Source organism: Anomaloglossus baeobatrachus, chromosome 8 (assembly GCF_048569485.1).
Source record: "Anomaloglossus baeobatrachus isolate aAnoBae1 chromosome 8, aAnoBae1.hap1, whole genome shotgun sequence".
NCBI lineage: Eukaryota > Metazoa > Chordata > Amphibia > Anura > Aromobatidae > Anomaloglossus > Anomaloglossus baeobatrachus.
This window is the reverse complement of record NC_134360.1, coordinates 250,589,449-250,616,459: the sequence shown is the minus strand read 5'-3', so window position 1 is coordinate 250,616,459 and position 27,011 is coordinate 250,589,449. Positions and strand designations below refer to the sequence as shown.

At 46.2% G+C, this 27,011-nt stretch overlaps 1 protein-coding gene across 1 annotated transcript in view; it reads left to right on the top strand.

The window, feature by feature from the left end:
• The window catches only part of SPATA6 (spermatogenesis associated 6), a 121,819-nt gene that overhangs the window by 75,288 nt on the left and 19,520 nt on the right, over positions 1–27,011 (top strand). The window contains exons 6-7 of the mRNA XM_075320535.1: positions 4,889–5,061; positions 26,025–26,124. Of these exons, the coding sequence (XP_075176650.1) occupies positions 4,889–5,061; positions 26,025–26,124 (273 nt within the window). The remainder of the gene's footprint in view (positions 1–4,888; positions 5,062–26,024; positions 26,125–27,011) is intronic.

The window sequence follows — 27,011 nt, the reverse complement described above, 5'->3', positions numbered from 1 at the left end:
ACTACTGTCCCTGTTTATTGGAGTGGTGGTTGCACATGCTCACTACTGTCCCTGTTTATTGGAGTGGTGGTTGCACATGCTCATTACTGTCCCTGTTTATTGGAGTGGTGGTTGCACATGCTCACTACTGTCCCTGTTTATTGGAGTGGTGGTTGCACATGCTCACTACTGTCCCTGTTTATTGGAGTGGTGGTCGCACATGCTCACTGCTGCCCCAATCACACAGAGGACATAGCCCACCCCCTGTACTTTGGATCAGTAAGGATCTTATCAGCCAGACCCCTGATGATCATGTATTCACCAGCTATTCTGTGGATAAATGTTTAAGGGACAACCCCTAAAAAGAGGATCTGAGCATTCTCCTGACATGTCTGCTGGTCCATTTACATGGTCTGATGTCAGGCCAGTAACAGATGCCGATTTGCTTATTACAGAGAGAGTTTCTACTGAACAGGAAGTGTTAGGGCATAGTGATTAGTGATGAGTGAGCACTAAAATGCTCGAGTGCTCAGTACTTGAATTGAGCTGGTCAGATCACCCAACTGGCTCAACTCGAGTAACGAGCATAGTGGAAGTCTATGGGAAACTCGAGCATTTTTCCGGAAGCCCCTAACAAGAGGGCTGGAAATGATCTTTCTCTCCCCCCCCCCTCATTTTTTCTCTCTGTTCTTTTCTCTGCCCCTCTCTCTCCTCCCATCTCCCATTTTCACAGTTTCATTTCCCATTCTCTCCCCCATCTCCCCTTCTCTCCTTCTCCCCTTCTCTCCTTCTCTCCCACCACTCTCCCCACTCTCTCCCTCTCTCGCATGTGTTCTCTCCCGACCTCTCTACATCTCTCCCGACCTCTCTACATCTCTCCCGACCTCTCTACATCTCTCCCGACCTCCCTACATCTCTCCCGACCTCTCTACATCTCTCTCCCCCTCTCTCTCCCCCTCTCTCTACTCCTCTCTCTCTACCCCTCTCTCTCTCTCCCCTTCTCTCCTTCGCTCTTTCCCTCGATCGTTCCCCTCTCTCTCGTTCCCCCCCCCTCTCTCTCGTCCCACCCCCTCTTTCTCCCGTTCCCCCTCTCTCTATATTTCCCTCTCTGTTTCCCCCTCTCTGTTTCCCTCTTTGTTTCCCTCCATCTCTCTCTTCCTCCATCTCTCTCTTCCTCCATCTCTCTCTTCCTCCATCTCTCTCTTCCTCCATCTCTCTCTTCTTCCATCTCTCTCTCTCTCTCTCTCTTCCTCCATCTCTCTCTTACTCCATCTCTCTCTTACTCCATCTCTCTCTTACTCCATCTCTCTCTTACTCCATCTCTCTCTTACTCCATCTCTCTCTTACTCCATCTCTCTTTTCTTCCCTCTCTCTCTTCCTCCATCTCTCTCTTCCTCCATCTCTCTCTTCCTCCATCTCTCTCTTCCTCCCTCTCTCTCTTCCTCCATCTCTCTCTTCCTCCATCTCTCTCTTCTTCCATCTCTCTTCTTCCATCTCTCTTCTTCCATCTCTCTCTTCTTCCATCTCTCTCTTCTTCCATCTCTCTCTTCTTCCATCTCTCTCTTCTTCCATCTCTCTCTTCCTCCATCTCTCTCTCTCTCTCTTCCTCCATCTCTCTCTTCCTCCATCTCTCTCTTCCTCCATCTCTCTCAAATTTTTTTCAAATTCAAATATGCTTTATTGGCAGGACCAAAATACAATTAGTGTTGCCAAAGCAAGAGAAATACAGTAAGTGTGGTGGGAGGGGATCAGGGTTATGGGGAGTTGGGGGGCACAATTTGGGCTCTGACAGTCCATTTAGGGGTCTTAGGTTCCCCTCAGCTTATGACATGTGGTGACATATTGGGCGGCGATCTCCACCATTGATTCCTCTTCCCCCAGTAGGAAGCGGAGTTTCATGTCCTCATCCATGGATGGAATGCCCGGGCTATGGGTGGTAAATTTCTGGAAGTGGGAGCCCCTCACTGCTGAGTATTTGTCACAGTGCAGTAGGAAATGCGTCTCGTCCTCCAGAGCCCCCTGCTGGCAGTGCTGGCACAGTCTGTTCTCTCGCGGCTTCTCTCTTCCTCCATCTCTCTCTTCCTCCATCTCTCTCTTCCTCCATCTCTCTCTTCCTCCATCTCTCTCTTCCTCCATCTCTCTCTTCCTCCATCTCTCTCTTCCTCCATCTCTCTCTCTTCCTCCATCTCTCTCTCTTCCTCCATCTCTCTCTCTTCCTCCCTCTCTCTCTTCCTCCCTCTCTCTCTTCCTCCATCTCTCTCTTCCTCCATCTCTCTCTCTCTCTCTTCCTCCATCTCTCTCTTCCTCCATCTCTCTCTTCCTCCATCTCTCTCTCTCTCTCTTCCTCCATCTCTCTCTCTCTCTTCCTCCATCTCTCTCTCTCTCTCTCTTCCTCCATCTCTCTCTCTCTCTTCCTCCATCTCTCTCTCTCTCTTCCTCCATCTCTCTCTCTCTCTTCCTCCATCTCTCTCTCTCTCTTCCTCCATCTCTCTCTCTCTCTCTCTTCCTCCATTTCTCTCTCTCTCTCTCTTCCTCCATCTCTCTCTCTCTCTTCCTCCATCTCTCTCTCTCTTCCTCCATCTCTCACTTCCTCTCACTTTCCCCACTCTAGTCTCTCTTCTTCCCTTTCTTCTCGTCTCTCTTGTCTTCCCTCTCTTGTCTTTCTCTTCCTCCCTCTCTTCCTCCATCTCTCTCTTCCTCCATCTCTCTCTTCCTCCATCTCTCTCTTCCTCCATCTCTCTTCCTCCATCTCTCTCTTCCTCCATCTCTCTCTTCCTCCATCTCTCTCTTCCTCCATCTCTCTCTTCCTCCATCTCTCTCTCTCTCTCTTTCTCCATCTCTCTCTCTCTCTTCCTCCATCTCTCTCTCTCTCTCTTCCTCCATCTCTCTCTCTCTTCCTCCCTCTCTCTCTCTCTCTCTCTCTTCCTCCATCTCTCTCTCTCTTCCTCCATCTCTCTCTCTCTTCCTCCATCTCTCTCTCTCTCTTCCTCCATCTCTCTCTCTCTCTTCCTCCATCTCTCTCTCTCTCTTCCTCCATCTCTCTCTCTTCCTCCATCTCTCTCTCTCTTCCTCCATCTCTCACTTCCTCTCACTTTCCCCACTCTAGTCTCTCTTCTTCCCTTTCTTCTCGTCTCTCTTGTCTTCCCTCTCTTGTCTTTCTCTTCCTCCCTCTCTCCCTTCATCTCTCTCTTCCTCCATCTCTCTCTTCCTCCATATCTCTCTTCCTCCATCTCTCTCTTCCTCCATCTCTCTTCCTCCATCTCTCTCTTCCTCCATCTCTCTCTTCCTCCATCTCTCTCTTCCTCCATCTCTCTCTTCCTCCATCTCTCTCTTCCTCCCTCTCTCTCTTCCCCCCTCTCTCTTCCCCCCTCTCTCTTCCCCCCTCTCTCTTCCCCCCTCTCTCTTCCCCCCTCTCTCTTCCTCCCTCCCTCTCTCTCTCTTCCTCCCTCTCTCTCTCTTCCTCCCTTTCTCTCTTCCTCCCTCTCTCTCTCTTCCTCCCTTTCTCTCTCTTCCTCCCTCTCTCTCTCTACCCCCCTCTCTCTCTGTCTTCCTCTCTCTCTCTACCCCCCTCTCTCTCTTTCTTCCTCTCTCTCTCTTCCTCCCTCTCTCTCTCTTCCTCCCTCTCTCTCTCTTCCTCCCACTCTCTCTCTTCCTCCCTCTCTCTCTTCCTCCCTCTCTCTCTCTCTCTCTCTCTCTTCCTCCCTCTCTCTCTTCCTCCCTCTCTCTTCCTCCCTCTCTCTCTCTCTCTTCCTCCCTCTCTCTTCCTCCCTCTCTCTCTCTCTCTTCCTCCCTCTCTCTCTTCCCCCCTCTCTCTCTCTCTTCCCCCCTCTCTCTCTCTTCCTCCCTCTCTCTCTTCCTCCCTCTCTCTCTCTTCCTCCCTCTCTCTCTCTTCCTCCCTCTCTTTCTTCCTCTCTCTCTCTTTCTTCCTCCCTCCCTCTCTTCCTCCCTCTCTCTCTTCCTCCCTCTCTCTCTTTCTTCCTCCCTCTCTCTCTCTTCCTCCCTCTCTCTCTCTTCCTCTCTCTCTCTCTCTCTCTCTCTTCCCCCTCTCTCTCTTTCTTCCTCCCTCTCTCTCTCTTCCTCTCTCTCTCTCTCTTCCTCTCTCTCTCTCTCTTCCTCCCTCTCTCTCTTTCTTCCTCCCTCTCTCTTCCTCCCTCTCTCTCTCTTCTTCCCTTTCTTCTCGTCTCTCTTGTCTTCCCCCCCTCTCTCTCTTTCTTCCTCCCTCTCTCTCTCTTCCTCCCTCTCTCTCTCTTCCTCCCTCTCTCTCTCTCTTCCTCTCTCTCTCTCTCTTCCTCCCTCTCTCTCTCTCTCTTCCTCCCTCTCTCTCTCTCTTCCTCCCTTTCTCTCTCTCTCTCTTCCTCCCTCTCTCTCTCTTCTTCCCTTTCTTCTCGTCTCTCTTGTCTTCCCTCCCTCTCTCTCTCTTCCTCCCTCTCTCTCTCTTCCTCCCTCTCTCTCTCTCTTCCTCTCTCTCTCTCTCTTCCTCCCTCTCTCTCTCCCTCTTCCTCCCTCTCTCTCTCTCTTCCTCCCTTTCTCTCTCTCTCTCTTCCTCCCTCTCTCTCTCTCTTCCTCCCTCTCTCTCTCTCTTCCTCCCTCTCTCTCTCTTCCTCCCTCTCTCTCTCTTCCTCCCTCTCTCTCTTCCTCCTTCAATATATATACAAATACACTAGCTGACAGACGAGGGCTCATTTGGCTGTCAGCTGTATCTCTGGACCTCCCCATACACATGAGCTCTTGATGTAGATGACAATCGGGGGTTTCCATACACCTTACTTAGACTGTCGCCTGATACGGCCTACAGTGGCGTGTCCGGATGACTTTAGACTAATGTATATGGGGGCCCTTCCCATAGATTTTCTTTACAATTACTGATAAAATCCACCATTAATCACCTCTTTACTACTTTTGTTGATAGGACTCGAGGAGGATGCACATCGATGACCTTCAGATGTCGTTGGACAGTGTCAATGACAAAAGGCTTCGGCAGTCGCCGCACAGAACTCCATCACTTCTGTCTCGATCCGCTCCGCCATCAACCCTGAGACGCCCACCCAGTCCTGTCCTGACCCGATCGTCCCTTAGAGAGAGGTAACCGTCATGTCTGATGTATTTGCTGAGTTCTTATTTGTATAACGGGGAATATTCGCTCAATTATTATAATACTTAATTTGCAAAATTGCATTGACCGTCTGGAGCGGCCCCTGATACGCTGCGATCACATCAATCTCAAGGTGTTGTATTTATGTAATCTCTCCATCTCGGGAGCGACGTCCCATCTAAATCTGCGGGAAGGCAGTCAGCAGAATCGCTGCCTAATTGCTCAGTATACAAAGTTGCTGAGCGCTGAGATTTTCTGAAAGAAAAGATTTGTATCTCCGTCTTTTCATGGTAGATGTCACCCGCTGTCAGTCATTGCCGGAAGCAAAGAGGAGGCAGAGAGGCGTGGGGAGCCGGCCATCCGCTACCGCAGAACGCTGTCTCTCCACCTCAAACTCCTCTACAACAGAAAACTTCTCATCTTGTTTTATGACCTGTATGTCCAAACCCGCAGCTATAGACACTAATAGACGCAACATTGCGCTACATCTCACTAAAGGCATACAATTGTATCTTATTTTTTATGTACTTGTTTTTATAATTTTTTATTTATGCAATGAGGAAAGGGTTACACTTATTTGTGTATATATATTATTTTATTATATTATATTTATATATTTAGTATACTTTTAAAACTTTCGTACACTCACTTTTTTTGATATTAGATATATATCAAAAAAGTGAGTGCACGAAACTTTTAAAAGTATGCTAAATATATGAATATAATACATATACAGTGTGTGTGTGTGTGTGTGTGTCTATATATATATATATATATATATATATATATATATATATATATATTATAATATATATATAATATATATATATATATATATATATATATAATATATACTAGCTGTACTACCCAGCTTCGTCCAGGTTAGTAACTGCTGTTAACAAAAATGTATTCTGTACACAAAAAACACAAAACAAATAGATATAAATTTAATTATAATGTCTGTCTCCCCCTCTGTATACATCTCTCTGTCTCTCTCTCTATCTTTGTCTGTCTCTTTCCCTGTCTCTCTGACTGTCTCTTTCTCCGTCTGTCTCAATCTCTTTCCCTGTCTGTCTATCTACCTCTCTTTCCCTCTGTCTCTTTCCCTGTGTCTGTCTCTTTGTCTGTCTCTTTACCTGTCTTTGTCTGTCACTTTCCCTGTCTGTCTCTTTCCCTCTCTTTCCCTGTCTGTCTCTTTCCCTCTGTCTCTTTCCCTGTCTTTGTCTGTCTCTTACCCTGTCTGTCTCTTTCCCTCTCTTTCCCTGTCTCTGTTTCCCTGTGTCTGTCTCTGTCTTTGTCTGTGTCTGTCTCTTTTCCTGTCTGTGTCTCTCTTAACCTGTCTCTCTCTTTCCCTGTCTCTTTCCCTGTCAGTCTGTCTCTTTGTCTGTGTCTGTCTCTTTGTGTCTGTCTCTTACCCTCTGTGTCTGTCTCTTTCCATGTCTGTCTCTTTCCCTCTGTCTTTCCCTGTGTCTGTCTCTTTGTCTGTCTCTTTACCTGTCTTTGTCTGTCACTTTCCCTGTCTTTCTCTTTCCCTCTGTCTCTTTACCTGTCTTTGTCTGTCTCTTACCCTGTCTGTCTCTTTCCCTCTCTTTCCCTGTCTGTCTGTTTCCCTGTGTCTGTCTGTTTCCCTGTGTCTGTCTCTGTCTCTTTGTCTGTCTCTGTCTCTTTGTCTGTCTGTGTCTCTCTTAACCTGTCTCTCTCTTTCCCTCTCTTTCCCTGTCAGTCTGTCTCTTTGTCTGTGTCTGTCTCTTTGTGTCTGTTTCTTACCCTGTCTGTGTCTGCCTCTTTCCCTGTCTGTGTCTGTCTCTTTCCCTGGCTGCATTGTGACACGCCAACATTCCATTTAAGGGGCGTGGCTGCACATTCTTCTGAAGTTCTGGCTGCACTGTGGCTCCCAGCTCCATTTGCTTTAATGGAGGCAGGTTTTTTGGTGAATAACTGTAAAGTGCGGGGTTAAAATTTCCCCTCCAAAACATAACCTATGACGCTCTCAGGGTCCAGAAGTGTGAGTGTGCAAAATTTTGTGGCTGCAGCTGCGACGGTGCAGATGCCAATCCCGGACATACACAAATACATACATACAAAATGTTACAAATCTATATACAAATATAATATATATAATTTTATTTTAATTTATTTTTTTCATTTTTGGCGCTTTTTTAGTCTCCTTTTGGGATTAGAATTGTGCCGAGCCTCAAGGGCGGAGCACGACACAGGAAACAGAGAGTATCCATGTGCCATGCCCCGCCCCCGCAGAACCAGTACCTGTTATAAGAGTGTAGCAGTTGTACTGGATTGTTCCTTTTTAAAGGGAATCTGCCAGCAGATTTAACTATGTTAGCTGAAGCATGAGGGTTAACACCGTAATCAATCAAAAGATCCCTCAAAAAGTGCTAAAAGGATACAATAGTTATTTCAAAAAAGGCTCCCATGGACAGGTGAGAGGTGTGCGTCTGCCCATATAAGTCAAAACACCATAAAGTATAAAATGTATATTTTTTTATTTAGAGAATATTAAAAAATAGACATAATATAATTAAAAACAATTGAGGAGCAAAATATTCAAATATAGACAGGAAAATTCTAAGAGGCAGTATGTGCAAATATATATACCAGAGGGACTACAATAAAATAGTTAAAAAATATGTATCAAATAATGCTAAATATTAATGATCCAATAAACCACAAAAAATATAAAATGTTCCCTATAAATATTTCTCTTAAATCGCTATAAAAAAATAAACTGCATAGTGCTCATAAATGCAAGTGCTGCAATCGAAATATGTGAAATAAGGAATCAGTTTAAATGTGCATTACATACCGTATGTATAGAGTCCGTGGAATTTGCCCCGCTTGCTGCCCGACGCGTGTTTCGCCCTGCGTTGGACTTTCTCAAGAGAGAGTAGTGAAAGTGAAAAGGTTAACACAGTATGTTCAGGCATGCCTGTCTTGTCACAGTCATCTTTTTTTATTTGCAATGTTTGTTTAAGCAGCAGAACACTTATCATTACAGGACTAGAAACTAACATGCAGAGAAGTCCCACACACCACCTGCTGTCATTGACACCTCACTGTCAATGTACAATCTCTATAGAGAGCCTGGTGCGATTGAGACAGCTCCCTGGACTCAGCTACATGACTAAAGCTAAAAATTCAGATTGTGTCACAATGGCTGCAGCTTGTAACTAAGTGATACATCATTGGATTCAGAGCCTCTTTGTTATATTATGCTGTTTCCAGATGAGGTAGCAAAAACCTGCTGACAGATTCCCTCTAATACATTTGGCTTTCTGAAAGCTGGTGCGATCCTTTAGATTGTCAGTGCGGATCAGCAGCAGGGTAGCATGGCTAATCCCAAGTTTTTCATGCTTCAGGCAGTGGCTGCTTTGCCTCTGCAGCATCTGAGGAGCGCTATGACACAGAGTCTGGTGAGATTGCCTCCAAGCAGTGCTTACAAGCTTTGAAGCAAAGCGCTTACAAGCTCGTCTGCTTCAGGGCTTGGAAACTAGCCACTTCCTGGAAGACTGCAGAACTGGCTGGTCACCTAGTATTCAAGCTATATGCTTTAAGATTAAATATCCCCCTGTCCTCGAATACGGAGACTATCTTTAAGAAGATTAATTGCAAATTTACAAAAGTAGGAGCAAGAAGATGGCAGACACAAGGGCCTTCAGTAGATCTCATGCTCCGAAGACAGCCCGCTCCATATCATGGCGTATGGAACGTATGTGACAGAGGACCCCTCCCCCATCATCATCTTGGAAGAAGCAATTCTGCATAGACACGCCCATAGTGCACTTGTAGCCTAATTTGCATATTTCTTATATGTTAGATTTCTCATGACTGGCACATCAGATCATTACAAGAAAGGCATTATTGGTTTTGGGAGACAAGCGCCTACACAGCCGTAACTGCTGCTTCCATATGTAAAAACGTCCTTAAACCCATAATCTGTATTATTATTATTATTATTATTATTATTTTATTATTTTTTATTTTATTTTTTTTTAATCATGGATTGTAATTTGCACACACATTCTTTTTTTTTTTCTCTTTTTTTTCCCCCGTATTAATTCCCAGTATTATTTTCCGCGCTCGTCTCTGATCTGTGCCTCACTATCCTGTCATACTTTTCCTCACTTAAGCTGCCAAGACAGATCTGGATGTCAAAAAAAAAATGACTTTGGGTTCATCCAGCCGCACAGAGCTATAAAAATTCAAATGATTGCAAGTCTGAAGTCAGATCTCTCCTTCCAATGTGTGGGAAGCTGTTAAACAAACAACCTTCCTGCGAGCCAGGCTTCCCTGCCCGAATTATACACGCAAGAAGCAAGAACTCACTGCCTTTATTTCTTCTCCTTAGAAGCCAAAAATATATATATGTGTATATGTATAGTACTTGCAAAAATCAAGAGAGACGCCTGTTCAATGGTAGGGGTCTTATTAGGAACTCTATTTTATTACACTCGTTCATCTAAAATAAAGCTGTTTTGCAAATAATCTTAATTAATCCCCCCGCTTTAAATAAAAATGTGCAAAATGTATTTAAAGGGGTAGTCTGGATCTGCTGCTTTCCATATCTGGGGGTAAGCAGGTGTCATGTTTACAGATATCGCACACCTGACATAGCGCCCCACGTTATCTAATGGATGTACCTGGTATCACAGCTATGGGACTAAGCAGCAGCCGGTACAGCCAATGCAAAATGTAAGGAGCTGTGCCTTGTAAACAGTGACAGGGCTCACTGGAATATCACTGCCCCCTTTTAATAAGCAGATGTGGGCGGCTTCTTTCAGTCATGTCTCTTTTAATCAGGAATGTATGCCCTTTTCTAAGGGCTGCTCCTAAGCTTTTAAGGGCTGCTCCAAAGCTCCTAAGGGCTACTCATAAGGGCTGCGCCACAGTTCCTAAGGGCTGCGCCAAAGCTCCTAAGGGCTGCGCCAAAGCTTCTAAGGGCTGCGCCAAAGCTTCTAAGGGCTGCTCCAGAGCTCCCAAGGGCTGCTCCAGAGCTCCCAAGGGCTGCTCCAGAGCTCCCAAGGGCTGCTCCAGAGCTCCCAAGGGCTGCTCCAGAGCTCCCAAGGGCTGCTCCAGAGCTCCCAAGGGCTGCTCCAGAGCTCCCAAGGGCTGCTCCAGAGCTCCCAAGGGCTGCTCCTGAGCTCCCAAGGGCTGCTCCTGAGCTCCCAAGGGCTGCTCCAGAGCTCCCAATGGCTGCTCCTAAGCGCTCAGCGCTGCTCTCTACATCCTAGCGTTTAGTGCTGACATTTGAAAAGGAATATGTGACCGCTGCAGCCAAACACCATTCGCAGGCGTGACCTCAGTGGTGTCTTCTGCAGCCAGCGTTTGGGTGCAGCAGTCACATGTCCATGTTAGAACATCAGCTCTGGAGGCTGGGATGCAGATACCAGCGGATGGGGAGGAGCGGCCGCAGCAGTGGAGGAGGGTGCAATCGTCCTATGAATAAAATAGAAAGGTAATGTCATTTATCACTCAGGTTCTGGACCCTACGTTATTCTCACAGTCCAGCTGATTGTGCCCCTCAGCCATTGCTCCAGTGCGCCTCGCTGTCCATCCGAAGGTTGCCCTGAATTTCCCTTTTTTTTTACCAGTCGTTACTGCTGACATTTGCTCAGTGCTTTATCTTTCTATATGTGAATTTACTACTTCAGATATAACTTCAAACTTGTCAAAAACACTTTATTGCACCTGTGGAAAGGTCTGGTCTTACTGCCCTCATATTCCACAGCATAGAAATCATGCATTCGGAGTACATACAGTATATTCAGAAGTCCTGCATAGGCTTAAAGAAAACTGCATATTTCAGACTTCTGCATCTCTACAGTGAAGCTGGTGGAACATGTATGTTTCTGTAATCCCTCAGTGTATGCCAGACTCATTTTTGAATGTCCCAAGTGTATAGATTGTTATGATATGTGCATTTTTGATATTTTTTTCCAGCATAACCATACCTACACCAGTGCAGTGTGTAGAATGGGGAACAGGTTTCTAAGTTCATTACCTTCCAATGCAAGTTCACACAGATTAAATTTTACTTTTTAAGATTTATTATTTTTTATTTAATTCAGAGTTAGGGCCTTTTGAGTGCATCTTCAGCTTCTAATACTTTATTGGCCGGCCTTTGTATCTCTGTGGCATTGAGTGAAGAAGCTTCTGCAGATGGTCACGAGTGATGATGTGGTTCCAGGCCTGTATCGGAGCCTCAGTCAACTCTCTCTTGGTCCTTGGCTGTTTTTTAGATATCTCTATTGATACCTTGTGCCACATATTTTCCATTGGGTTGAGGTCCGGGGACTGGGCTGGCCGGTCAGTAGTAGCCACCTTGTTCTTTTTTTTTTTTCCATTCCGTTACTGTCTTAGCTCCGTGACAAGGAGCATTATCATCCTGGAAGATAGAATTCCCTGAAAACAGGTGTAGAGCAGAAGGCAGCATTTTCTTATTAAGGATGTCCATGTATCGTTTTGTATTAACCCTCCACAATATGAAGCCTTCCCCCACCATTGGCTGCCATACAGCCCCAGACCATTACTTTCATCGGATGTGTCACAGAGAAGCTCAAACACTCTGGCTTGTACTCTTCATGTGGAAACCTTCTCACATAAGACTTGCCATCATTTCCTAAAATGCAAAAAGTACTTCCATCACTAAATAGCACTTTTTCCCACTCCTCCTTCCTCCATTTTGAATATTTCAATGCCCACAGTTTTCACCTTTTGTCTTTGTATGGCTGTCATCAATGGCTTCTTTCGGGCCTTGCACCCTGTATGGCTGTCATCAATGGCTTCTTTCGGGCCTTGCACCCTGTATGGCTGTCATCAATGGCTTCTTTCGGGCCTTGCACCCTGTATGGCTGTCATCAATGGCTTCTTTCGGGCCTTGCACCCTGTATGGCTGTCATCAATGGCTTCTTTCGGGCCTTGCACCCTGTATGGCTGTCATCAATGGCTTCTTTCGGGCCTTGCACCCTGTATGACTGTCATCAATGGCTTCTTTCGGGCCTTGCACCCTGTATGGCTGTCATCAATGGCTTCTTTCGGGCCTTGCACCCTGTATGGCTGTCATCAATGGCTTCTTTCGGGCCTTGCACCCTCTCAATCCTGCTTCCAAACATCTCTTCCTAACAGTTGATGTTGCTACCTCAATATTGCCCTTTTCTTGCCATTCTCGCAGAAGCTGAGGAGAGCTGAGCTTTCCATTGGCAAGGCATGTTCTTATCAGTATCTATCCTCCCTTTTAGTTGACTTTCTGGGCCGACCAGATCTGGGCCTGTCCTGGGTAATTCCAAGCTGCTTATGTTTCTGCAAAATTCTTACCCCTGTCCTCTGATTACAGCCGCCCTTCCCTGCGATCTGAGGCCAGTATAACCCTCTTCATGTAGCACCACAACTCGCACACGATCCTCCGCTGACAAAGATCTGAAGGCTCCCATCATAAAGCTCTACAGTATCACTCACTAGATAGACCTACAGATAAAACTAACAAACTAAGCAGCAGATGTGAGGCAATGTAATGGAATGTGATTGGCTGCCATATCCAGGTTATGATTGGTCGCAAGAACTCATCAGTGATTGGCTAATTTTGGATCTGAAGCTGTACAATATTTAGTTGTGCTTTCAATTCCCATATTGTTGCAATAATTTCAGGCAAAACTGCTTCAAAAGCTAAAAATATTACAGGGAGAGAATGCAAAATTGTTTTCTGAACAAAACCATATAAAATATGTCATATTAGCATCGAAGATATTCAACAGAAAACGTTTAAAACCTGAAAAATCAATTTATCCTATGCCTATGCAGGACTTATGAACACCACTGTACTACTCAGTGTCCAGGAACAGTGTTGACTCTCATGCTTTGTAACTTGCCATCCTATCTTTTTGACTTGCCACTTTCCCTTTGAACATCCTGCCGGCACTATAGGTGTTGGGACTTCCTTTCCTTCACTTCCCAGTATGCATTACTCTAGTCATTGTCCAATGATTTGCCTGTGCTGACCTGAAAGCCTGCCTCTTTGTTGTGCCAGTTTTGGGTTTGAGGGACAGGAGAGCAGGAGCAGAGCGGCAATGATCTCCCCAGAATACTGTAATTCGGCTCGGTGTCTGCTGCTAAGGACTGATTACACCTGACATCAACCAGAAGGGAAACCACAATGGATCGGCATTTTGGAGTGAATTTTCCAAGGTGGAGCAGTTGTTTTACATTCATGAGCACTAGTGATGGGCGAGCTTGCCCGATAGTTACTGGATCGAGCATCGGGGTTCTCCGATGTGTCTCGAGTACCAAGCATAATTGAAGTCAATGGAAACTTGAGCATTTTCAAACTCAGATGCTCGAGGCTCTATCGAGTAACAAGCTGCGGTGCGCATGCGCTCCCACCACCAATGAGCACCACAGCTAGCTGAAGTAAAGTTGCAGGCGACCATGGCAGTTGCACATCATTAAAGGGGTTGTCCACTACTCGGACAACAGCTTCTCTAATACTACATTTCCCAATGTAGAATAAAAGCGCCTTCCGCTTTCCTCCCGTCCTGGTGCCGCTCCAGTGATATCGGTGCCTGGCCTCCCGAGGCCATAGTGCTCATGAGGCATAACAATCAGTGGCCACTATTAGGCTGCTGCGCTGTCACTTCCTTCAGCCATCGAAGGTTCATCCAAAAGACTGAGCCCAATATCGACAGCGGATTGTTTCAGGGTTCATGAGCCTTGGGAGACCTTGCTGGGACGCCGATGATACGGGACGGGAGTTTAAAGGGGATGTCCACTACTCGGAAAACTCCTTCTCAATTGCTATATTCCCCCATCTAATATATAAAGCTGAGTGTATGTATGTATGTATGTATGTCTGCTAAAGGAATCCGCACCGTCGCATTTACAATCACAAAATTTGCACAGATGCCTCATGTCACTCAGGGAACATCATATACTATGTTTTGATGGGAAAATTTAACCCCGCGCTTTACAGTTACTCTCCAAAAAACTGCCTCCATTAAAGTCAATGGAGCTGCGAGCTACTAATAGCAGCTGTCAGTGGTTGCTATAGGAAAAAAATAAATTGTTAGTATAAGAAGTTTATGCATGAGGTAATGTGATTTCTGTGGACAGACGGACAGACACAGACTTCGAGACAGACAGACATGGAAAGAGACAGACAAAGTCAGACAGTCAGAGGCAGACAGGGAAAAAAGACAGACAGAAAGAGAGACAGGGAAAGACACACAGGTAAAGAGACAGACAGAGGCAGACAGAAAAAGACAAACAGGGAAAGAGAGAGACTGGGAAAGAGACAGACAGAGAGACAGAGACAGACAGGAAAAGAGACAGACAGAGATACACAGGGGGACTGATACAGAGACAGAGAGACAGACGGAGACAGACACAGATAGAGACAGAGACAGACACACACAGAGAGACAGACAAAGTGATACAGAGACAGACAAGGAAAGAGACAGCCAGAGAGACAGACAAAGAGAGTGATGGAGAGACCGACAGAAAGAGACTGGGAGAGAGATAGACAGTTACTATCCTGAGCAATGCTGGGTACTACAGCTAGTATCAAATATAAACAGCCTGTACTCTTCCCGCGCCGGCTGGTCGTTGTAATCCCTACAGCTTCCGCTAATGTGTAGTAGTTGTGCTAATCAGGATCTAACTGCCATCAAAAGTCCCGATAGATGCTTAGGGCCCCCCATAAACATTGGATCATTTGTCCGATGGCTATCCGTCCGCGACTCATCCATTCACAGGGACACGTGGCTCAGCCGAGCCCTCTTGTACCGGGAAGCAGCCTATCTTACGGAAAACGAAATTTGACCGGTCGGATCCTCCTTTTCCCTGACATCATGTGTCGCAGAGAGGCACATACACGTTAGACATCGGCAGGTTCAGTCTAAAGTTTGTATATCATAGAGACTGTCGTTCCTACCCCGAGCAGTCAGACCGTGCCGTGATGTCTCTGCCTCCTACTTGCGCACCCTCTGGGGGAGCCGGTAAAGTTGAGTGATGTATTTGCAGCGATTCTGTGCGCTTTGTCTTTTTTTTTATTTTCCGTTCTCGGCGCGGTCCCCACAGATGTCGCCAGCATGTCATTGTTTTAAAAAGATAATTGTTTGACATTTTGAGACAGGACTTTGTATCGAGTGATAAACCGTCAGAGCGTGAATCGTTCTCTGGAAGGTTTTTTTTCTTTTGCGTGTGTATGTTTCAGCTTGTAGTAACCAGCATTTAATCCCGCAGAGAGTCTCGCCGTTGTCACTGCGGCTAATCAAGAAATCTTTCTGTTGAGAGAAGAAGATTATTTGCTTTCTTTTATTTCTTTATTTTCGTCTCTTCCCTTTTTATTTGCGTCTTTATCGCTATGCAAACAGAGGGGAAGCGTGCCTCGCCGCCACACTGGAGAGCCGGGCCGGTTGATCACACTTGACAGAGCATCTTTGAAATGAATTATGAGAAGGTCTCCCATTGATCTGGCTTTTTTTTTTCCTCAGGTCGCTGAACAATAATTCCTAAGTGTTTATACAATCTATTGAAATCAATAAACAATTTAAACCGGTGTAGCCGCAGAATGTTTGTCCGGGCCGAGGAACATGGAAAGTATGACAATGAATACCGCGCCGGTGGAGGAGGCTTTTCTTTATAATCGGAGCAAAGGGTTCTCCTAATGAAATGTTTTCCCCTTGTCTCCTCCGATACTGGCCCTTATTCACATGACTGCATTTTATATCTAGGTTAGTTGCTTTTTGTATAGCGCCAACATATTCTGCGGCGGTATCTTCTCCGACACACTCTCTAAGCGCAGAGTTGGTTCACAGGACCCCGGTACATCGGCCACATCTGTAATCTTGGGCTCCCTGGAAAGTAGCCCTAAAAAATACCACTGACCTGATGGCATCTGAGGCTTTTCTGCTGTTTACCCTGCCTGGCATGAAGTCACATGTACATTGTGCCGCAATAATGACAGCACAAAAGGCCGGCTAAGGGAAAGATAAGCCCCAGATGCCATCAGATAAGAGTCGTTTCTTGGGTATCCCTCACAATGGCCACAAATTACTGATGTGGTCAATGAACTTGGTCCTTCAAATCGATTTGCACAAACATTGATCGATTTTTGTTTTTGAAGTGTGGGAAGCAGTGATGTAACTAAAGTCCAATGGGTTCCGGTGCAAAATTTGGACCTCGGGCCCCCCTTCACCTGCATGTTGGTCAGATATTTGGGCCCTTTTAGCTTTCTAAATCTTAAAATGACATATGCATTGTCCTTCCCCGATCTGTACTAATGTCCCCCATCTTGTGCCTCTTCTAGGTATGCATGTCCCCCATCATGGGCCCCTTCCAAATATATATGTGTACCCAGTACTGGGACCCTTCCTGGTATGTATGTTCCTCATCCTGGTATATGTGTCCTCATCTTCGGCTCTGTTCCAGGTATATATGTCCCCATTATGGGCCCTTTCCAGGTATATAAATATGTACCCCATACTGGCACCCTTCCTGGTATGTATGTTCCTCATCCTGGTATATGTGTCCCCATCTTCGGCTCTGTTCCAGGTATATATGTCTCCCATTATGGTATATATGTCCCCCATCCTGGGCCCTTTTTTAGGTTTATATGTTCCTCATCCTAGAACCCTCCCTGACATATATATACCCCATACTGGAACCCTTCTTAGTATATAGGTCCCCTATCCTGTTATATATGTCCCACATTCTGGCCCTGTTTCAGGTATATATAGCTCTTATCCTTGGCCCCATTGTGATATGTATGTCCCCCATTCTGGGCCTTTTCACAGGTATATATGTTCCCCATCCTGGAACCTTCCCTGGCATATATGTACCCCATACGGGAACCCTTCCTAATATATATGTCCCCTATCCGGTTATATATGTCACACATCCTTGGCCCTGTTCCATATATATATATGTCTCTTATCCTTGGCCCCATTATGGTATATATGTCCCCCATCCTGGGCCTTTTCACAAGTATATATTTTCCCCATCCTGGAACCTTCCCTGGCATATATGTACCCCATACTGGAACCCTTCCTAGTATATGTCCCCTATCTAATATATAAAGCTCAGTGTACGTGTGTATGTCCGCTAAAGGAATTTGCACCGTCGCATTTACAATCACGAAATTTTGCAGACGCCCCATGTGACCCAGGAAACGTCATAGACTGTTTTGACGGGAAAATTTAACCCCGCGCTTTACAGTTAGCCTCCAAAATCCTGCCTGCATTATACTGAATGGAGGTGGGAGCTACTGGCTATTAATAGCAACTGTCAGTGGTTGCTATAGGGACAAAATAAACTGTTAGTATAAGAATCTTAACGGGCAAAGAGACAGACCGGGCAAAGAGATAGACCGGGCAAAGCCACAGACAAAGACAGACGGGAAAAGAGAGAGACAGACAGACACACACATAGAGACAGACAGAGATGGAGACAGATTGATACAAATACAGACAGAAAGATAGAAACAGGCAGACAGAGACATAGACACAGACAGACAAGGAAAGAGACAGACAGCGACTGGGAGAGAGACAGCTACTATCCCGGGCAACGCCCAGGTACTACAGCTAGTCCTGTTATATAGGTCACGCATCCTTGGCCCTCTTCCATACATATATATATATATATATATATATATATATATATATATATATATATATATATATATATATGTGTATGTGTGTGTGTGTGTGTGTGTGTATGTATGTGTGTGTGTGTATATATATATATATATATATATATATATATATATATATATATATATATATATATATATATATATATATATATAATGTATGTATATACATATATATGTGTGTGTGTGTATATATATATATATATATATATATATATATATATATAATGTATGTATGTGTATATATATATATATATATATAATGTGTGTGTGTGTGTGTGTATGTGTATGTATATATATATATATATATATATATATATATAATATATGTATGTATATAATATATGTATGTATGTATATGTATGTATGTGTATATGTATGTATGTGTATATGTATGTATGTATATATATGTATGTATGTATATATTGTGAGACTGTGACCGGGGTTATCTATGACGGCCGGTATGTCTCGCCCCGGTTGTGCTCACTCCATGATAGAAAGCAACTCCACTCCGGGGTTAATGCTGTTTCCCTACAGGCTTCAGGAAGGGTTAAAAGGAAACAGGAACGAGGGCAGGTGTGCCGGGTGTGAGGGAGTGATCACATCTCCCTGAGTTCTCTGCCGGAAAGGCCCATATGTACTATTGTGGACTTGTTCTTTGAATAATAAACCGTGTGCTGTGAACCTTGGTGCCTGGATCCCGTGTCTTCTGCAGCGCAGCCGACGACGCTACCTCACAATATATAATATATATATATATATATATATAAAATGTCATCCTTGGCCGCATTGTGGTATATACTGTATGTCCCCCATCCTGGGCCTTTTCACAGGTATGTATGTTCCCCATCCTTGGACCCTTCCTGATATATATGTTCCCCATTCTGGTATAAATGTCAGCCATGGCTTCTTCTAAGCAGCTGCCTTGCACTCTGAAAATGGTCTTGGCGGGCCGGGCTGGTCATCGCTGCTGCGGCTTGGCCTTGGCGGGCTGGGCTGGGTGTCGCTGCTGCGGCTTGGTCTTGGCAGGCCGGGCTGGGCGTCGCTCCGGCGTCTCTGCGGGGACCACGGGTTTCGCAGCGTGGGCCTTGGTGGGCATCGCCTCCGGGGTCGCAGCAGGGATCTTCGCGGGCGTGGCAGCGAGGCGCGCCGCGGGCATCGCAGCAGCTGCAGGTTGGGAAAGCAGCGGCGGGGTCGGTACTCTCACGATGGCAGGGGCAACACTGAACTCACTCATTGGAGGCGTCATCGGCGTCTGGGTGGCCACTGCTCGGTGTGGCACTTGTCGCGCAGTCCACCTCTCGTAGGCCCATACCGCTGTAGCCATCTCCCGGAGCTCCGTGCGTCCTTCCCTGAGCTGCTGTATAATCCTGGCCTCCAGCTGTTTGCAGAACTGGGCAAGCTCCCAGTCCCACCAGGCAGCGGAGCCTGGCTCTGGATCCCTATAGGCAGACGCCATGCTCTATGCACGACCTTCCATCTTCACATCCTGCTGCCGACTCGTGACTTCTTCCTCCCGCCATCTCTGGACAACTCCACCTCCATCACTGGCAAGGTCAGAACGCTGCGGGGGTTCTCTGGGTAGCCACACCTCTTCGTGGGCGGCTACTTCTAGCGCGGGCTGCTGTTGTTCTTTGGCGCGCTTTCTGTTTTGGCAACATGGCGGCGCTTCAAATTTTTCGTGCGGACCGCCAAAGCACATGGTCACCTGTCTTAACAGGTCTAGTCCTTATCCTGTTCGTGACGCCAGAATTGTGGAGCCTAGGTGTAGCGATGCATTACCTTCAGGGACTCCACGTGTAGGGACAGTCTGGTCACAGGTAGGTTATCTTCTTTAGGATGTCGTGACGTCACTCTCGGTATTGCGGTCAGGGGACCGGCACTGCAGGTTAGGGGACGCCTGGGGCTGTTGGTAGAGGCAGTTAGATGGTGTGGCCCCCCGAGAGTGGGGCTGGTCCCAGGGCCCAGGTTGAGTGTGTGGAACCACAGGTCGCAGAATGACTCACACGCCCAATCAGAATGTCTTTCAGGGTTTTTACTCCCATCAGGTGGCAGGGTGAGTAACCCGGGCGTAGCTGTGATGAACAACGTAGGGAACCAGGCTCCTTCAGGCTGACTTGTGAGGGTAGCTACTGACTCGCCTTCCTAGCCCTTGTGTTTTTGGGGTGACCCATACTTGTAGTCCTACGGGGTCACCCAGGGAAGTTGCTGCTGCCTGTTCTCCCCTTTTTCAGCCCGTCTGCTTGTAGCCTGGACCAGGTCACTCCGGCGGCTTGCCTCTTGTGAACTATGGGCCCTCTCGTTGCTACGTGGCTCCGGACTCTGTGGTGTTATGGTGGAGGGTATGAAGTACCCCCACCTGCAGGTTTGGCAGGCTAACTGAATGGGACCCTGCGCTGGGGACCTGTAACCCGTACGGGCCTGGTCCTCTCCTGGCAGTCCCCGTATTCAGCCACCCCTTTGCCTCCAGCCTCAGGTGGTTTTCAGGCGGCACTACCAGGTGACCTTTCTCCCCCGTCAGTAGCCACTGCACGTGCGTTGTCAGGATCGTGACAGCCAACAGGGTCTGTTTCTTGTGACTGCTCTCCCTGAGCTGCACTAACTGACTAGTTCACTACTCCCTCCCCTCTGTGCCTGCCTACGCCACCTAGCAACCAGGCTCTCTACCACACCCCTTGAGTGGAGATGGAGGCCACGCCCCCTCCTGGATTCCCCAGGGGTCCCTATCAAAGGTAGATGTGTGAGACCTGATTACTATGCGCCTGTGTAACCACACCTCGGTCAGCCTTCTGGTTTACCTGTGTTGCACTGCCCCCAGCATGGGTGCAGTACTCAGTGGTGCCTGACCAGGTCAGGGGCGCCACATTTGCTGCTGTTGCACATTTGTACAGGAATAGAGATACATGTATGATTGCTAGAAGACCCCCACTGGTCCAAAGAATGAGGGCCCTTTGTGAGGTACGCGGCACTGTGCATGCGTGACACTGTCACCTTGGCTTTCTCCATCAGTCACTTATCCGCCTTATTCGCACCATGATTTCATTAACACACTGATCTCTGGGACTCCTGTTCTTGGATCATTTTGGGTCTCAAGGTTTGTACCCCCGGTAAATGCCCATAATAATTCAGTACAATGGAATATGCCATCATTTTCCAAAATCCATTAAAAATGTTGGGTGCCTTTTTTTCATGTGTATAATGATGTACTCCTTGATTGCGCACCCGTTGCTCTTGTGAAGTAACGAGGATTCCCTGCCGGCCGTGACCTAGTGATCTGTAAGTGGTTCCAAGTCGGTTTCCTCATACTCCGCTTTCACGTGAAGCTGTTGCAATGGTTTATACATCATGAGAGATCTCTTCTTTTGATCCATATGTTGATGGGTAGATACATTGATGAGCAGAGATAGTCAGAGACTTCAGCTCCGGTGACTGTGTCCGCAGCCTCTGACCTTCGGTAATGCTATTCATCTTCCTTTGCCGTAAAAATTAAATTGTAAGATTGATTGGTGTGAGAAGCGGCGCCTTAAAGGACCTTCTAAAGTCACAGCCGATATCGATAAGGACACCAAAGCGGTGATTGAGAAGGGTGATATATGTATACAAAACTATCGGAAACTCTGCATAGGTATCAGAGGTCGGGGGAGTAAGAAGACCTTACCGCCCTGAGAGATAGCACCATCAATCGGAGTGCCCACAGTGCTTTTTTTAGCACTAAAAAAGCTGCTTTTTTGTGCTTCTTTTTATGCTTTCATGCTTTTTTTTCATGCTTTCATGCTTTTTTTTTCATGCTTTCATGCTTTTTTCATGCTTTTTTTCATGCTTTTTTCAGGCTTTTTTTTCATGCTTTTTATGCTTTTTCCCATGCATTTTTTTCAATGCTTTTTTTCATGCTTTTTTTCCATGCTTTTTTCCATGCTTTTTTTCTCATGCTTTTTTCTCATACTTTTTTTCATGCTTTTTTTCCATGCTTTTCTTTCATGCTTCTTTTCATGTTTCTTTTCATGCGTCTTCTTATGTATTGAGATAAAGGAAAAAAAGCAGAAACAATTGACATTGCTTCTTTTTTCAGCAACAATTTGTGCCCACAGGACTTTATTTAATGCCTTTTTTCCTTGCTTTTTTTAACCGATAAAAAGCAAGGAAAATGCATCCCATCAAAGTGTATGAGAATCGTGACGTGCTGTGCCCACAGTGCTTCTTTTTTCCTTGCTTTTTTTGTTGCTGAAAAAAGGAAGCGACATGTCAATTATTTCTGGGGGGTTTTCCCTGCTTTTTTCAATACATAAGAAGAAGCATGAAAAAAAAAGATGAAAGCATGAAAAGAAGCACAAAAAAACCCCAGCTTTGTTTGTGCGGGACAAAAAAGCACTGTGGGCACATAGCACTAGTGTAAAAGTGGGGTTTTATTTGGAAGGGGGGTTATTTTGGAACCCAGGGCAAGCCAGGGGACCATGTCAGTGTTACCAATACAAATGTTGAACGTTTGCCCTTGCCATGGACCGGTAGGTTTCGGTGCCAAATTTCCTTCTCTGCTGATTACATTTCCAGTTTTCCTGAATTTATTTGCATTATTTTTGTTTTTTCATTTAATCTAATAGAGAAACTTGCAGTTTATTTTCCATATCGTAAGTATTGCGCACATGCAGGCACCACCGTCAAGCTGTTCCTCAGTTTAAGGCTTAAAGGGAACCTGTCATCAGAAATTTCGCCCAAAAGCTAAAAGATTCCCCCTCTGCAGCTCCTGGGCTGCATTCTAGGAAGGTCCCTGTTATTATTGTGCCCCATGTGAGACCAAAATAAAGAGTTTATAAAGTTCTACCTTTTTGTATGCAGCTTCTGTAAATTCGTCCCGGGGGCGGGCTCTCTGCCGTCCGTTATTCTGCCCCCTGGTCCTGTATGCCGCCCCCATCGCTGATTTCCATACTTTTGGACGCCGCCCACTGCTCCAGCCATCCCCGTGCATGCCCAGTGCCAGTTTCACAGGACTGAGCACTGTGACTGCTGGTGACGTGTGCGCAGGCAAGTGATTATGGACGGGGCTGTGACTGTTATCAGCAAGTACCCGGCCATAATCTCTTGAGCGCGCAAACCTCTCCAGCGTCACACTGAGCTCAGGATTTATGCTAGACTGTATGGGCTGCTTTCAGGGATGACGTCCCTTTGTCATGTGATAGGGGCGTGTTCGAAATACTATCACATGACAAAGGGACGTCATCCCTGAAAGCAGCCCATACAGTCTAGCATAAATCCTGAGCTCAGTGTGACGCTGGAGAGGTTTGCGCGCTCAAGAGATTATGGCCGGGTACTTGCTGATAACAGTCACAGCCCCGTCCATAATCACTTGCCTGCGCACACGTCACCAGCAGTCACAGTGCTCAGTCCTGTGAGACTGGCACTGGGCATGCGCGGGGATGGCTGGAGCAGTGGGCGGTGCATCAGATATGGAAAGGAGCGATGGGGGCGGCATACAGGACCAGGAGGCAGAATAACGGACGGCAGAGAGCCCGCCCCCGGGACGAATTTACAGAAGCTGCATACAAAAAGGTAGAACTTTATAAAGGCTTTATTTTGGTCTCACATGGGGCACAATAATAACAGGGACCTTCCTAGAATGCAGCCCAGGAGCTGCAGAGGGGGAAGCTTTTAGCTTTTGGGCGAAATTTCTGATGACAGGTTCCCTTTAAGCACTTGGGGCGAGTGTCATTTCGCGCAGCAGTCTTGATGAATTTACGTAACATGAGCCTACAATTTAGAACGCGACAACTTCACATTTTAACGCTAATCCCTTTATTTACCTTTTTGAAGATTGTGCCGTAAAGGACGGCTAATTATTTCCCCGGCCTCTGATGCTGAGGCTAGTGTGTTTTTATTAGTGGGGGGACAGCGCAACCTAGTGGCGTCATCTGGGAATTACACATCCTTGCTTACAGCAAGTCTTATATCTAAGAAACGCAAAAAATTCAGCTCAGTGGTGATGTACGGATGGATAAGTCATGCCGAATATTAGTCTCCTCTAATGGGAATAAACAAAAATGAAAAAATGCTCTGTCCCTTAAAGTTTTGTGCCCTCCTTCTCCAGTTTTTTGTGACCATTTTCCTGGTGCGCACTGGTGTGAATGGGTTGTAATGCACCATGGATGAGGTACCTGTCTTTCAATGATTGTCGCCTGCTATGTGACATGCCGAACGTTTGAAAAGACGCTGTAGAATCATGCTCCTGGGCTGCATTCTATGAAGGTGCTGTTTGTTCCTGACTCCCCTTGAAGACCCCAAAAATAACTGTATAAAATATGCCCCCCACGTATGCTAATTACCTGTGTGGCTCAGATGGGCTGGCTCTTTTTCGTCTCCTGTCCTCCCTCCGGCCGCTGTTCGCCGTCCTCCTTTTTTGATTGACGTGATGACTCCTACGTCATCATCCACATTGCTCTTTTCAAATCTCGTGCCTGTGCAGTTATGTCGGCTCGCGCAGGCGCAGTTTGCTCTGACATATTGCAGGCAGAGCAGAAAACATAGCTGTCCTCACGCCGGTGAGCTAAATGCGCAGGCACGATGATTAGGTCAGGTACAAGGATGACACAGTGGCACCATGCACAGCACCGACCATAATCTCACACCTGCGCAAATGGCTCATGGCGCGCGCGAGGACAACGGTTTCCTTCTCTGCCCGCGATATGGCATAGGGAACTCTGCCTGCGCGAGCGGACATAGCTGCACAGGTGCGAGATTTGAAAGAGCAACGTAGTTGATGACTGAGGCGTCATCCCGTCAATAAAGAAAGGAGAACGGCGAACAGCGGCAGGAGGGGGGAACAGGAGCCGAAAAAGAGCACACCCATCTGAGCCACACAGGTAATTAGCATACGTGGCGGTCAGCTTTTATAAAATTATTTTTGGGGTCTGCAAAGGGAGTCAGGAACAAGGTGCACCTTCATAGAATGCAGCCCAGGAGCTGCAGAAGGGGAGACTTTTAGTTTAATAGTGAAAAAACTGGCGACAGATTCCCTTTAAGGGTTCCAGTCTTGCAGCGCTGGGGTCCTGGGCTCAAATTTCACCAAGAACACTATCTGCAGGGAGTTTGTATGTTGTCCCCGTGTTTGCGTGGGTTTCCTCCGGTTTCCTCTCAAACTTCAAAGACATACTGATAGGGAATTTAGTCTTAAAATAAATCAAGATTCAGATAAAACCCCTGGATGATGAAACTTGCTGAAAATATAATTTTTGGGATCCCTGGGTAAAACCTTAATATCTTATATGTGGATCAATCATGTAATTTGAAAAGAAGACAATAGTGGCTTAAAATGCGTGGGATGCTTTATAGAGTTGATCTTGAATTTCTTCTTTCACTCTGCTTCTTCGTCCTCTGTGCTCTGCTACCCGTCCCATGATGTCATTGTACAGCATGAGATCGGTAGGTTGAGCCGGTCCCGTCTCTGCTGTTTGTAGTAGTTGTGTGATTATCCTCTGCTCTGATCAGTATAAAAGCAGTTGTTTTGAATATTTCCCAGGGGGCATTGCTCTAGAATCACTGCGTTGAGAAACACGTGATGGTGTCTCCGCGGTGTTGGATGTTGATCTCCCTAAGGTCAACCATCCTTGCTTATGTAGTTTTTACTAGGCATTGCTCCCACCTGGCCAGTTTCCTACTCCACACTGATGAGTGGCAAATACCCCGAAACAGCTGTCTGTGGATGCATACCATGTTTGGCATAGGCGGTTTCCTTGACTGGAGACTGCCCTTCCCGTGGTTGTTCCTTCCCGGTGAAAGACCTGGCTAGTTTCCTGCCAGCGTTGAGAAACATGTGATGGTGTCTCCGCAGGCTTCCTTGTTTTGAATATTTCAGTATAAAAGCAGGATGGCAGAACTGTGATCTTCTACATTATAGCTGAGTAATGGAGATGCACAAATCGCATGGCAGCCAAGTCGGTTTTCCGTGACCGAAGAACAGGAGCCCTCCGATCCGCCATAATCGCCAGTTCCTCTTTTGATTAGTTGACTTTGGCACGATGTCACCATTGCGCTATGACCCAAGCACATGCCGGCTAAGCAGTATTATACTCCGGAGCTGAAATCTCCCAGCATGCCTTGCATGCAGCTTGTTGTGTCGATTTTGCTCTGGTTAGTGAATTCTTAACACTATGTACTTGATGGGAAGAAATTACCGTCCTCCGTCATTACCGGGAAGTAGCTGTTAGCTCAGCGCCTGACAACAAATTTGTAGACTGTTTCCAGTGATTTAGCAGAATTTGGAACGTACGATGGAATAATCATTATACATTGTAAATCTGATTCTTGTAGGTTCCAGACCGATCACCGAGCCTCGGCTAATTGGAAGGAAACGCACGAACGAGTCAGAAGTATATTAAGGACGCACGGCGTCCAGAGGAGGCTGCAGAATGTGAGTTTCTGGATATTACTTTTACTTACTGATTTATAGAATTTAGAAGCCAAATTCCTCCAACTTAAAAGTAACCCAAATGCTCTGATGATACACTTTTGTTTTACCTGGTGTAAATGTTGCGCTCTTCCTGAATTCGGCGCTGTTTGTTTTGTTTCTACTCCTCTCCATTCCTAAGATATTTCCTCCTCTTCACTGTGTATAAATCTAGTCTCTTTAGCCAACTGGGCGTGGTCAACAAGAAAGCACCTATAGAAAAGAGTTTAGGATCACGCCCAATTGAATAAAAAGAGAGGGAGAGGGAACCATATCTCAGAATCAAAGGAGAGGTGCAGGGAAAAAAGAAAAGTAACGCCAGATTCGGGAGAATAGTGGCATGTACACCTGGTAAAAAAAAATAAAATATATAAACATATTTCCGATGACAGATTTAAACACACAGCATGGCGACCCTGTGAATATCCCCTAGAGACACCTATGAAGGCCGATGTCCAAGTCTTAAACTGATTTGTTTTGCAGTAAAATGCGCCAAATTATAAATGGGAGCACAGCACGTTTTGGGCAGCTCCAATAACTGAAATGTAAGAAGGCTTTCCTGGCTGATCGGATTGATGACTTAACCTTACGATGTGTCGCCTATATCTTAATGCTGCTGTTTGGACACCTGGCACCCCACCAGACAGATGTATTCTGCCGGATATAAGCACTAGATATAGGGCGGTGGATCGGCGTTTGGTAATGACCCCGCTGCTGTAGAGGATGAGAGCTCATGACTGCAAGCTAAATTCAAGCAGTTTTATTTGTTCGTTTTTGGTTGGAATTGATCCCTTTTTCAAAATAACTACATCTCCAAGCCCCTATCCTCCGCCCTATATCCATTATACACA